The sequence below is a fragment of the Lycium barbarum genome, chromosome 11, assembly GCF_019175385.1.
Source record: "Lycium barbarum isolate Lr01 chromosome 11, ASM1917538v2, whole genome shotgun sequence".
NCBI lineage: Eukaryota > Viridiplantae > Streptophyta > Magnoliopsida > Solanales > Solanaceae > Lycium > Lycium barbarum.
Window position 1 is genome coordinate 120,922,399 of NC_083347.1, and position 14,520 is coordinate 120,936,918.

The 14,520-nt window shown below is 34.3% G+C and overlaps 1 protein-coding gene across 1 annotated transcript; it reads left to right on the forward strand.

Moving 5' to 3' along the window:
* The first annotated feature begins 1,161 nt into the window (after positions 1 to 1,161).
* On the forward strand, positions 1,162 to 2,771 carry LOC132618524 (pollen allergen Sal k 5.0101-like). The gene is made up of 2 exons (XM_060333556.1): positions 1,162 to 1,425; positions 2,150 to 2,771. Exons 1-2 carry the CDS (start codon positions 1,242 to 1,244, stop codon positions 2,497 to 2,499), a joined length of 534 nt encoding a protein of 177 aa, XP_060189539.1. The 5' UTR covers positions 1,162 to 1,241; the 3' UTR covers positions 2,500 to 2,771.
* Positions 2,772 to 14,520: the final 11,749 nt, after the last annotated feature.

The following is a 14,520-nucleotide window of genomic DNA, read 5'->3' on the forward strand; positions in this document are numbered from 1 at the left end:
TATATGTACCGAACTTGTTATAGATGTAACTAATACAAGGATCAGTGAGGGACTTGGTGAAAATATGTGCAAGTTGATAATTTAACTTCACAAATTTGGTAACAATATCTTCAGGATGTATCTTTTCTCTCACAAAGTTAGAGTCAATCTCAATGTGTTTAGTTCTCTCATGAAATGCCGAACTTGATGCGATATGAGGAGTTGCTTAGTTATCAAATATGAGTTCCATCTGGCTGATTTCTCCAAATTTTAGTTCTTTGAGCAGCTCTTTAATCCAAACTAGCTCACAAGTTGCTACAACTGTTGCTCAATATTTTGCTTCTGCACTAGATCGAGTGGCCACACTCCGTTTTTTACACTTTCAGGACACCAAATTATCTCCTACTGAAACACAATATCTGACACATCTTGAGATTGACGTGGATATGGTCATTAAGTTTAGTTTGAGGGGGAAATTTTAAAAATGCGATACAACTCAAGTTTGTGATGGCAAAAAAAAGGCAGTTCAATGCACAAAGCATCTTGCGTTCGCATAAGGTTTGGGAAAAACCGCATCCCGAGGGGGTGCAATATAGACAATCTATCCTGACACAAGCATCAATGATTGATTCTGCTGCTCGAATATTCCTTGACCTATAAATCATACACATACAATTTTACCGTTTGTAATGGCAATATGACCAAATATACCTGCAGCGTATTATACATATGTAATATGCAATCACATCCTGAAAAACATTTGATCAAGATCCGTTCAATCTTGACCAAATCGCTCCATTTGGCATGCTACTTTCAATCTTACAAACAACTTATATTACTTATGTGGAAAACATTTATTAGTGAATAGTGACCTTTAATTACACTATTGCTTTAATCAAGGAATCTTTTTAATTTCTTGTTGATTTTAATTGGAAAAGAAATTGAACTTGAGTGTCTAAGCTAAACTATAATAAGGCCACTCGTTCCCCGGAGAAAAGGAGAAAAGAGACACTAGATGAGTGAAAATAGGAGGAAATTCTACTAGTTTTACGTTATACAAAAAGAAAAAAAAAATTAAAGGATTATTCAATTAAGTAAAATAAAATGACTTGTAACCACAGAAAGACCAAAAGAACATGATAACCTCACAACAATAACTGAAATGCAAAATATAAACCATCCCCTCAATTACAGAGTTCCTCACTTTCCTCTTAAAAAAATTGCCACATACAAAAAGAAATAATAAAACAAGAAAATAAAAAATGACAAAATCCGGTGAAATTATTCTAATTGTCAGTGCAGTTTGTTTGTTTTCCCTCTTTGGGGTAATTCAGGCTGAGGCAGAAGCTCCGACTCAGACTCAAACTCAGTTCCATGTGGAAGGAAAAGTATATTGTGATTTTTGCCGTGCTTTATTCGAAAACAGGCTTAGCAAGCCCATGCCAGGTATATATTATGAGTTTAAGTTATATACGTTATGTATATGCTTTGAAATGATGAGATGAGATGTATGTATACCACAGTTCAATGAGTATATCTGCTTTAGTCTATGTTATTCGAATTCTTTAAAAATATCATGGTATTTGTGTCATATCCTTAAAAAAATTAGTTTTAAAGGATCTGACACAAATTCGACTTTTCGGGACAAGTTCAGCGTGGAAACCATGCCTTCTCCCAAAATATAATTCCATAGTAGATTTCATATATTTTCTAAAGATTAAAGATGTTAGCCTACATTTATTATTTATTTTAGTTATGCTACACACACCCCTCATCATGTACAAGCCTGACTTTTTTATTCTTGGCCAAACATGTGGAATTTTCTGTTTGATAATAAGTGGTGGTGATATTTGAACACAGAAGCGCAGTTCGGAGCAAATGTAGTGCATATAAGTTACAGATTCATACGATCATAATAACTATGGCTCCGACCTTGTGTATATTTAAAAATAATTGATTTCGAACTTGATCAATCAAATGGCCATTGTAGCAGCCTGAAATCGAACTTATAATATTGAAATCCTGAATCCGCCTCCAACAAAGCCTCTGCCTGCTATGCTACAATTTGAATTATGTAACCGCCTTGCCTAAAAGCTTAAACTGTCTAGAGACAGTACTTCCATTCAAAAACTTAATTCCACGTTGTATTTACGTGCATCCATGCATGCAGATGCCAAGGTGCGATTGCAGTGCAGGAACCAAACGGACGACACCGTCACCCTGACGGTCGAGGGCCAGACCGACGAGCGTGGGGTCTACAGCCTCCTCGTGGAACGCGACCACGAGGATGAGATCTGCGAGATGATACTCATGAAGAGTAGCATGGATGATTGTACTGAAATTCCAAATGAAGGTCATGCAAAAGAATCAGCAAGAATTACTATCACTAACAATAATGGCATGTCTGAGACTACTCGCCATGCAAACCCTTTATTCTTCTTGAAGAAAGAAGCTTCCCCAGAATGTGATGAAGTCTTTAAGGAACTCGAATTATTGCCTGAAGAAATTAATAAATCTTAATTAATTTTACTTGTAGTTCAAGAAACAAGCTGGATCTCAACTCCAGGTATCTGAACCGAATTTTACTTATATACATTGATAGTGTAATGAAATATTTACACAACCAGCAGGTCAACCATAAGATATTTACAAGTAGGATTTAAGTCATGCGCACAACAGTGCAATGAATTTTGATACTTCTAATGTAATTTAACCTCTTATAGCAGGTTTATTACAATTTGTTGTATGTTACCAAATGAATACATATGGAATAAAGTTACCTACAATTACATCTTAAATTATCTGATTGTATAAACTAAATCTTCTTTTAACACTGTTAATGCATCGAAAATTAAACTTGTACTCATAGTATAAAAAATCTTTATAGTACTACCGCCTACCGGTGGATATTAGTTAACCTCATAATTAACAAGTTCATCATGTTATTAATTAGGTAATTGTTACTAGCAAGTATTTCTCCTAGGACTTGAACCCGCACGTCCTAAAAGAAGATATATATTAGAAAGCATTGTATATTGAGAGCTTTAATTTGTAGCCGGATTTTGTGTTGAAAGGCCTCAATTTATATAATATAAACCCAAATGCAATAATAATAAAATGTTTTGTTTGTTAACTTCCTTCTTAAATACTGTAATATTAATTAGAATTTCGCACGAAATACATTATATGGAATATAATTTTACTGGATTTTATTCTACATCTTAATTTAAATGATACTAAGCCCGATATATGTATGTATCACCTTTGCACAAAAAAAAAAAAAAAAAAACATAAGAAATGAAAAAGTAATTTTTGTTTTATCTTGAGAAAAAAAAAAAAAAAAAAAAGGTAGTCACTTTCAGTTAGTGGGATAATGTGTGCAAAGGGAAAAAGAATGGTATACGAGTCAACATTAAAAATAACTTATATATATAGTGGTAGCTAATGCTTTTCTTTTCCATCACGATCGTTAATAAAAGTCAATTATTGTTATTACTACTATTTTTGTTTCTTGTTCCAGGTTCTTTGCCCTTGGCTTTGTAGTTGGAACTAACTGGAACTAACTCAATATATTTGTCTTTTTACAAGGAATATTTCAAGTTCTATGTTCCGCATTACTCCAAAGTTAATTTGCTCGTGATGGAGTAGGTAAACAAATTGAGAACTCATTTATGAAATTAAACCACTTTAAAAAAAATAAAAAATTAAACCACTTGTATAGTAACTAAACCGTTATAATTATTTCATCACAACATACATTGTCTAATCTCTATATAACTAGTTAAAAGTGCTTTGGTCCGTGGACATGGCCTAATGATCCATGAAATTGGTAAAAACAAGTATTCTTGTCGAAATATTGCACGGTTTTCCCTTCAAATGGATTGGTCTTTAATTTTTTCCTTCAAAATTGAATTTACGCCTAGTGAAATATAAGTTCTTTAAGAGCGTGGGCATAACATGTGAATATTATGATGTGTAACTTATGCCCCTCTAGGCATAAGTTCAATTTTGAAGGTCAAAAATTAAAGACCAGCCCACTTGAAGGGCAAAAATTAAAGACTAACATAAAATAGGGAAGTGCAAATGACCCATTGTCGTCTAATTTGGCCCAACAGCTTTAATTGGTTTGTCCCTCGGACTACGCCATCATCGAGTTCAGAAGAGTGTGATGTGAACTTATGGTATATTTTATAGAATCATTCATTTTTCTCTCTCATTCTGATGTGTGAAATTTGCCTAATATTTCATGTGCATTCCTTCTTGAAAAGTCCAGGAGTTTTTCAGTACTTCTCTTTGATTCGCCCTCGTGATTGTCATTTGTGTCAAAAATTAAAGTGGTTTTGGGGGGTGTGGGGATAAAAAGAATTTGCATCACTAATGTATGCATCTAGATTCTAGTGGTACTTTTACCATATCTATTGGAGTAGTACTTATTTATTTTACTGTTTGATACATAATTTCTGTTATTATATATATGTTCTTCATTGACTGCATTTTACTGTTTGATACATGTTTTATGCTATTATATATATGTTCTACATTGACTGCATTTAGTGTTTGATACATATTTTCTGTTATTATATATATGTTCTCCATTGACTGCATGTATGCATTCCATTAATTAGTTGGAGTGATGGACATATGAAAGAACTCCTAAAATTGAGCGGAAAGGGGGAAGATTAAAGGAGATTTAAAAAAGGAATTTGAGGGAAGAGTCTTCTTTAATAAATTTATGTATTAAAAAATGAAAAGGAAGAATAAAGTTGAATATTTTCATGAACCCACTTATTAGTTGCCACGTCTAGTAAGGCGTGATCACAACATAGAGAAATTATTTTGTCCAAGTTGGCTTCTCTTTTTTTTTTTCTTTTTTAAATTTAAAGTAAATTGATAGAAGTTTTCTCTTAATTATTAGTACTAGTTATGTGAGGCCCGTGCTAAGCCCGGGCCCAAACTCAAGATATAAAAGTAGATATTTTAACTAAAGAAATATAATTTGTGTTAGTACAAGTGTACAACAACAACAACAACAACAACCATATACCCATTGTAGTCCCACAAGTGGGTAGTTATATGAAAGCAAAATTTTCATTCCACTCCTTTAATATTTTAACTTCCATTTTGATGAAATTATTTAATTCAAATCAAATTTGGAACCAGAATTTGACATTATAACTTATGTATCCTAATTTTCTGAAGTTATTTAGTTCTAAATAAATAATCTATACATAGTTAATGAACTTTTAAGACAAATACATAATTTAACTTGTGCAGCGGATGGAGCTGCTCCTCTCTTAATTAGGGATTAGGGGTTCGAACATGGATATGGAAAAAAATCTTTGGAGGAAGCGCTCCCCCCGAATAGGCGCGATGCAGTACGAATTATCTGAATTAATTGGGCTCAAATGCGGATATCGAGCACCAATCAGAAAATCAAAGAATGTGAAAAATGAGGTAGGAGGTTCGATAGCTTTTGAAAAGTAGACTTTAAAAACAAAAAACAAAAAAAGTTGACTTAAATAAATAAGATTAGGACCTAAAAGTAATTAATTAAAAAGTTTTAAAAAAATTTGAAAATTATTGTGAGGACTATACAAAAGCCCCCCGGTTCGATAGCTTTTGAAAAGTGGACTTTAAAAACAAAAAACAAAAAAATTGACTTAAATAAATAAGATTAAGACATAAAAATAATTAATTAAAAAGTTTTTAAAAAATTGGGAAATTATTGTGAGGACTACAAAAATCCTCACATTTGCTCTTATATAATATAATAATATATACATGTTAATATGTTATACTTTGAAGGAAACAGAAAAGGCCGCATAGATGTAACTTGTAAGAAGACAAGAATAAAGAAACAATAGAATAATTGTAGAGGAAGGCGCCCATTTATTTTTCCTTAGAATTATTTTAGTACATTTGTTAATCCACATTTATTTATGTGGAAACTCTTACATATCAGTATCACTAAATTATATGTTTTAATGGTATTTTAAAAATTGAATTTACACAGTAATGTGGGGAATTCTTATCTGTATCACTAGATTATCAATGTCGACATTGGCGTGAGAATTGAATTTACACTTATTGTGTGAAAGAGATTTACCTGTATCACTGGGCTATAAATTTTGGTGGCACCAAATTCATTACTCGCTTAATTAACAATATTTTTTAATTTCTTTTATTAGTTGATTTAGTTCGTTTTGTATTTCTCTTTTTCTATATGAATACCTTTTTAAGCTTTTCATCCGCCGTACTTGGTATCATTTTGAGACTAATTTATTCGTAGTCGCTTTGGAAAATTTTCACTTTTAAGACTAAAGCGTTATCTACGAAAAGCAAGTCAATTTATGCATTTTGATCTTATTGTTTAATACAACAAAAAGGAAAAAGAGGTGTCCAGATGCATGTAATAGAATAGCAGGATATTCTCCAAGGAGAAAATTAATTTTTTTTTAATAATATCAAATTATTTGGTTGAGTTTTTCTTTTTGATATAAATAAAAGGGAAGTTGGAGAATAGAACATTGCCTTTATTTTAATTCTAGTTCAATCTCAATTTGAAATATTAGCTACCAAATGCACCTTGTCGAAACACTTCTCCTTTTCCTTAATTTATGGAAATTTCCTCCCAATTTATAGACAGAACATTAATACAAATAAAAGTTTCACCATATTCCATAAATAAAAAGTCCGACCACACAAGTTATTGGAAGCTTCTAATGCTCCTCCTATTTAAATTTTCTATTTAACTCTTAATGACATGCTTTCAGGGTCGCAGTCTGGCAAATATTAACGAAGCCAGCAATTTTATTAAGAGCATTCAAAATTTAATATATATGTATGAGTTTTTGATATGCAACATAATTTTCCAAAAGAGGATGTTCGATTGATTGTCCTTTAGTCTATGTGTAATGATCCGTTTGACCCATTTAACCCCATTGATCCTTCCCTGACCCCTGTTTAAGCCTGTCAATTGGGTCGGGTCGGCCGGGGACCTGCCCACCTAACCCGGTCCATAACCTGCCCCCCCAACCCGGTAAGAGGGTGGTGAGCTGGGCTAGTGGGAAAAATTAGGGGGCTGGGCGTGACATGCCATTTAGCCCGGTAGCCCGCCCCACCAACAACCCGGGTTATAGCCCATCGGGGGCCCGGACGGCCCACTTCGAATTAATTTAAAAAAATAAATTATTTAAGTGGTATATTTGTGTATATCTTGTATATGTTAATGGTATATTTGTGTATATCTTGAATATGTTGTTGGAATGAAGATTCCCAACAGCTATTTAAGTGCTAAAAATTATAAAAAGTTGAGAATGTGATACAAGACTACATAAGTAATTTAAAATAAAAATTCAAACTTAAATTGGTAACATTGCAAATTCAAAACATACAAATTTGAACGGTTAACTTATTACAAATGAAAAGTTCAAAACGCTAGCATTGATGGAGAAATTTAAAGAAGAGAAAAACTTCAAAGTTTAATTTTGTGCCTTTTGTCCAAGTGCCTACGTAACGGACCGGTACCCCCAAAAACCGGTTCAGACTTATGGAGATATATTTGACCACAATGTTGACATTTAACATGTTCCTCGTTTACTCGCTCAAAATGCAACCACACCGGACTTGAAATTGATCTTCGGACTGGAGGAGGAGGTGGAGGATTATCATTATCCATTAAATTTAAATTTTGAAATTTGAAATTTGAAATTGGAAGTTGGAAGAGAGAGAGAGAGAGAGAGAGAGAGAGAGAGAGAGAGAGAGAGAGAGAGAGAGAGAGAGAGATTTAGATGAGTAGGAAATTTAGGGAAAGATGAGAGTAGGGAATTGTGTGACAATATGGAGAAGAATGAATGGTATTTATAGATTGAAAATAGGGCCAAAGTATAATTTAAGGAACTTGATGGTTAAAATAAAGTTGACAACAACTAGATTTTAAAGTATCGAACATAATAAATTTTAGTATTAGAATTTATTTTAAAAATAATTAAAATCCAGCCCGGCCCACTTAGCCCACTATGTACCCCTACGCGGGTAAGGGGTTGGGCCGGACACCCCTTTCCCTCCTCCAACCCGGCCCACTACCTATGGCCCGGCCCCAGGCCCAACCCCATGTGACCCGCATTTATATGGTCTGGCCCGGCCCACTTGACAGGCTTACCCCTGTTAGTACGATTTTGACCGCGGGGATGGGTGGCACGGTTCCATGAGAATTAGAGCGTTAAAGTGAAAAACGTTTGACTGATAGTTGACTTTTTGGTAAACGGACCTTTTTTCGGAAATCCGTTGATTTCGACATGTCCAAATGGTGGATTATGACTTGGTGGGATGTTTAGTTCACTTCCCGAGGCACTCAAAAGCATTTAGGGTTATTGGTTGGAAAGTTGATCTTCGGTCATAGGGCGTTGACCCGATCAAATAGACCTCCGTTGGGAATTCCGAGACCGCGAGTGACTCCGTAGCATGTTTTTATGTATGTTTGCATATCTGGTTTGCATCTGGGAGGTCCCGGGTGATTGTCAGGTTTGGGAATGAGTTAGTGAAAAAATAGCATTCTGCTGGTGTCTGCTATCTCGCCGGGGCGAGACCTTGCGCTGTGCAGCGGACCTGCCTCGACGAGGCCTGGTTCGCTGGCGCAAGCTGAGGGGATTCGTGAGAATTCACTCCAACGGACACAGTGTAGCGATTGGGGAGTCGCTGTAGCGGTCCCACTACCGCTGCGGCGGAAAATGCAGGTCAGAATCCTATTTAATGCTAAGTAAAACCCTTTGTTTCCTATTCCTACATTTATTACTCCTAAGTGTCTTTAAGGCGAATTGAAGGGGTTCTAAGCAGATTTTTCTTGGGGGTAAGTTCTCTAACCTTGATTTCCTTTATTCACCTTTCTTAAGCATGAATCCATGGTAGAAAATCTATAGAACTTAAGGAAGAAGATGGGTTTTGATGTTTACTTTATCCTTTGATATTTAGTCTTCCAATATGAGATTAATTGATGGATTTGACTAATCTAAGCATGGAATTTGATGAATTAGTGACCAAGAGGCTTGAATCTTCCATTATAGTTGAAGGATTGAAAGTTGGGTTTATACCCAAATTGGAAGTTTTGACTTGAATGATGAAATTGACCAATTCTTGAGCTAATTTAGCAATTGGGGAGTAGAATTGAACTTCTAGAACGTTGAGTTACCTATTCCATCTTTGAAATACCCGTTTTACCCTTGTGGGCTCGTTCTCCCTCTTTTACTTAATTGATTTTGATTCGAACGAATGCATAGCAATATGGGTATCGTTGTTTCCCATTTCTAACTTAGAATTCAATAATGGCTAGACTTTGAGTACTTGGAGGCTCTTCAAAAGGGCAAGGCTTAGATTTAATTATTCGTGGCTCCAGCTCGACAGCGAGGTAGGTTACGGCTTACCTTTCGGTTAGAATTCAGCTAGCTAAGCATATGTAGAGGTTAGTTATTGTCAGAGAAAGCATGTTAAGCCTTCGGGTATGAAATTGGGATGGATATTCTTAGGATTGGTATTGTTGACTGATTTGTGGGCTTGTTGCCTCTTGTGATTTATTGGCTAGATGTCATGTGTTTGATATTAGACTTGTACTTAGTTGTCGTATTGTGATTATGAGATGGTTTTCTCTCACTTGTCTTGACATTATCATGGATTGAGGAAAGGATTTGACTTGATATTGATATTGTGATATGTGTCCATGTGTGACATGATTGGGATTGATATGACTCACTTGATATTGTAATTTGCATTGCATTCATCCCTATTCCCATGAACATTGATATCATCTGTGATTGGTGCTAATGATGATAAGTGAGAATGAAACATCCGTGATTCTTGGACATACTTGATAGAGTAGCCATCTCTGGGCTGTGTGCGGAATGGCTAGTGCTATGGAGGTGAAATCCAATTAGGTTGGTTCCATAACGTGTTATGTGGGCTTGTTGCTATATTTGTTATATTTGTGACTTGTATTTCCATTTCTTGATATCTCAATTATCGTTGGAAATGGAAGGATAATGAAAATGGCCTGAAATATTGAAGTGTACTTTATGACAGGTAAGGATGGGATCCTTGATATGATTTACTATCGACGTTGATATCATGCATGACATACACTCTTATTTCATATGATGATTTGTTATGAACTTTGATTGGAAATAATGATAAGTGAGAGAATGTAGCCTCCGAGGTCTTTGCCGGAGAGCGTAAAAGAGAGATAAGTGTCTGATGCCTGAGGTATTTGCCGAGATTAAGGTTGTACAAAGCAAACCGACAAACTGCACAAAATCGATAAATCGAGTCAAACCGAGAAAAAAAAACCGACTAGTGATTTGGTTTGACTTGGTTTGGTGTTGAAAAAAAAAAGCCCAACCATAATTGGTTTGGTTTGGTTTTAGCTGAAAAAAGTCAAACCGAACTAAACCGACCTGAATTACGTGTATTCGATTTTTAAATATTTTATACGTAAAAATATTTATTTGTAATGTAATTTGTAAATATTTCTTAAATTTTTACATAGGTTTTTGTCTTTTATCATATTATTTTAAGCTGGAACTTAGAATTTTGAATGCCAATTGGCTTTATATCCTATGGATGTTAGTAACTCAAATAAAGTCTAAATCAAAACCAACTCAATACTAGTGCTAACACAAGAACTCCAATTCTAACACTGGGACTATTTTCTTAGGAGACACCTTAGTTATATAGTTGTGTTATTTTCTTAAGAAACACCTTAGTTATATAGTTGTTTCTTACTAGGACTAAAGAAATCTTTGAAGTAAAAGTCAGAAGTTTTGTATGAATACTTTTTCGGAAAAAAACCCGAATAAACCAACCGAAGTTGAAAAACCCGAATTTTATTGGTTTGGTTTGGTTTATAAATTTAACAACCCAACGCAATTGGTTTGGTTTGGTATTTGAAAAATCCAAACCAACCCGGTCTATGTACACCCCTAGCCGAGATAGTAAGAGTGCCCTATGCCCAAGGTCTTTGTCGGGATCGTGAGAGTGGTACATGGACTTCGCGAGTACCCCATGGGTCATGACTCTCAAAATGTGGAGGTTTCTGTCCGTAGTATGTGTGTACGATATGAGACAGTTGGCCGGCGCATTACATAGCACATGCATTCATATCTCTGATTCTGGTTGTTGTATTTATTGTATTGCATGGTGCGTTTCAGCCTTGATTCTTTGGTTGTTGATTCATTTGAGATGTTGTGTATTGGTTAATCATTTACCTAGACACTTGATGGATTCAAGGACTAAAGGTTTTTGCCTAGGCTATGACTGTAGACTACTGAGATCTAGTGTGGTCCATATTACTGCTAGTCTTACGTGGATGTACTTAGTGACTGGCGTGGAAGTGCTTAGTGATTGCCTATTTGACTGCTTGTATGCCTATCTTTCAGTTTCTTTCTTTTATATATGTTAGCTAATTGTTGTCGGCATATGATGCCTATCAATACGCGTTGTTTATACTGATGCTACCTTGTTGCATTCTTTTATGAGTGCAGAGTTTGCTACAGATTCCACTTCAGGACTTCGTGGGTGAGCTCCCGAGGCAGTCAGTTGGAGTTTCCAAGGTGAGCCATGTTCCGATCCGCTGCCCGGAGACTCTTCTATCCTACTATCTTTATTTCATATCTTGAGATAGACTTGTATTAGTAGCTCTTGTACTATTCAGATTAGATTCCTTGGGTAGTTGTTGTATTCCGCATTACTATCTATTTGTGATTTTAGACTTCCATTATTTTTATTATTTATTTATGTTGTTGGATGAATCTTTAAGAGACGGGTTCGCCTACCAGGTGAGAAAAAGGTAGGTGCCCGCACGACCCATGAGTTGGGTCGTGACACTATGTGGCTTAGCCACCGGTCACAGGAATCACATGACATGTTTAATTAAGGCCACAAATTAATCTTTTTAAGAAAATCTTTCTTGAACTCTAAGTCCGAGCAAATTACTCGCTATGGAGGATGGATCATTGTGATCCCTCTTCTCCCAACCATAGATCTCATGTCAAACTTTGAGAATGGAGAACTTTTATCCAGGGAGCACTTTACTTCTGCCTATTCAGCGAAATCTAAATTAATTTGATCAGTTAATTTCAGATCCAAGAAAATTAAGTAGGAGATGTGGATATATTTCCTTAATCATTAGTATAAGATTCTTGGGAAAAAAATGAAACCTATGTTTTCTTACTTCAATTAGAAGATCTGAAAAATGGATGGAAACTAGAAAAAGTTCAGTATTCTGTTATTCTATCCTATCTCTGAATTAACCAATCCATGCAAATAATCTAATAATTTTACATCCGAAATGACTAATTATATATGACCCTTTTTACTGGTCCCCTATTTAGTGGAGAAGGTTTTAGAAACTGAAATGAATCAGAATATATGGTATCATCAATCATCTCTCCCACCCCTAGCCACCCAAAAATAGCTAAAAGAAAAGGAAAAAAAGATAATAGTACTTTTGGTTCCTCCGTTATTGATAGATTCTGATTTTAATTCCTATAATATCTCATTAAGTATATTTAACGTTCAATCAATTGAATCGAGCACTATTGATCGCTTTATTAGTGAATATTCACCAATTTACCCCAGGCAAAGCTGTTTCCGTGTAACCTATAGCCATAGGACACATGTTTGAGTCGTGGAATGATCAGTCATTGATATTTATATCAGTATAAATTGCTTATATCACATCCCTTGGAGTGCGGCCCTTTCCTGGACCTTACGTGACGCGGGATGATTCTTGCACCGAGATGACCCTTATTGATTAATACAACTCATGTGTTGTATTAAATTTGTATTGCTAGTTCACATATATTAGACAGCAATATAATTCTATGAATAGTCAAATATACCATATTTTATACATGAAGGACTAAAAAAATATTTTAATTAACTGATGGTTAAATATGTTAAGCATCTATCGCATGGACTAAAAGTAAAATTTTACTAACAACTTAAGGACCAAAAGTGTTATTATGCCCAAAATTATAGCCACAGTTGACCCTGCAAAATAATTGAAAGGTCTCGAAATGGTGATTTAATGAAGCTTTCTGGGATTCTCTTATCATAAAAAAAATAATTATTTTATATGGTCTCATTAATTTACAGTACAAAAAGAAATGCCTTTGAGAGATAACTATCTTGCTTAGTTAGTGCAACCTAGAAATGCAATTATATTCTATGCTTTGGAAAAAGAGGCATATTTGTGGGGACAATTATTCCATCAACCTTGGCCTCTTTCTATTATCTTAATATGTATCTCCCAAAAAAGAGAGAGAGAGAGAGAGGGAGGAGTCACTATTAGAAACTTGGCGTCAGCAAAATTTGAAGGATTTTTCTGACAAAAAAAAAAAATCATCTTAACGTTATCAGTGAACCAAATTTGAACAGATTCCATAAAAAATTAGCGACCTTTTAATAGTGTTTCCGATGAAATTCACAAAAATGTGCTCGTAAGAGACTATTTTGATAGATTTTTGTCCTAGATTATCAACAGTTTTCAAACGAAAACATCGACAGGAAATCCATAGATTTCTAGTAGTGAGAGAAGATATATATTTTGATGAAAAAGTTCATGAAAATCTAAACTATAATCTAGTTGTGAATATAGGCTTTCCTACTAATATAATCATAACAATGTCTAAGTATCATGGATTTTTTTATAGCTAGTTTAATCTATATATTTAATCCGACATATAGGGTTATGATCTTCTTCTTTTTCTTTTTTTTAATTGTATTCCATCTTTAGCCTGGCCTCAAATATGCTAATGGCATTTTTCTAATGTATTTTAATGAGTTATCATACTTATAACCATCCGAATACGCTTTAGCACATGATGAATAATTTAATTAAGAAAAAGCGTATTTAATCTATTCCAAATTATCAGAAAATTTTATATTCTAGGGATACTAGTGAGAGGCTTCCACAAAATATGTGCGAATTATACACACTACAAAATATAGAAATCAACGGCAGATAAATTTCGTCGCGAAACAATAAAAATCATTCGTTAATTCAATTTAGTAATGGATCATTAAAAATATATTAGCTACGATTTTTTTTGTGATCGATCTGTAGCTAGTTTTTGTTTTTCTGTAGTGAATTGATTTTTTGCTCTTCTCCTTCTCTTTCCCTCATGTAATTTTTTTTATATAAAAAAATATATTCCATATAAATTTTAAATAAAATATGAAAAGAAGGAAAAAGATAATGAAGCTATATTTATTCGAGAAAGGAAATTGGATTTCAACATCATGCCGACAGAAGAGGGGAACTAAGCCTGGAAACGAGCAAATTGATAGCTGCTTTTTTTAAAATTTTTAATAAAAAAATTCCCAAACAAAATCATTTCTAAGATATTGTAATTTATTTATTATTTTATTGTACTTTGTTCACACCACCATCATTTCAATCTCATTTAATTCGGACCAACTGAAATATTATATTTTAATAAAACAATGATCAGAAAAGTCCAGGAAAATAAAAAATAAAAGAAGATAGAGCAG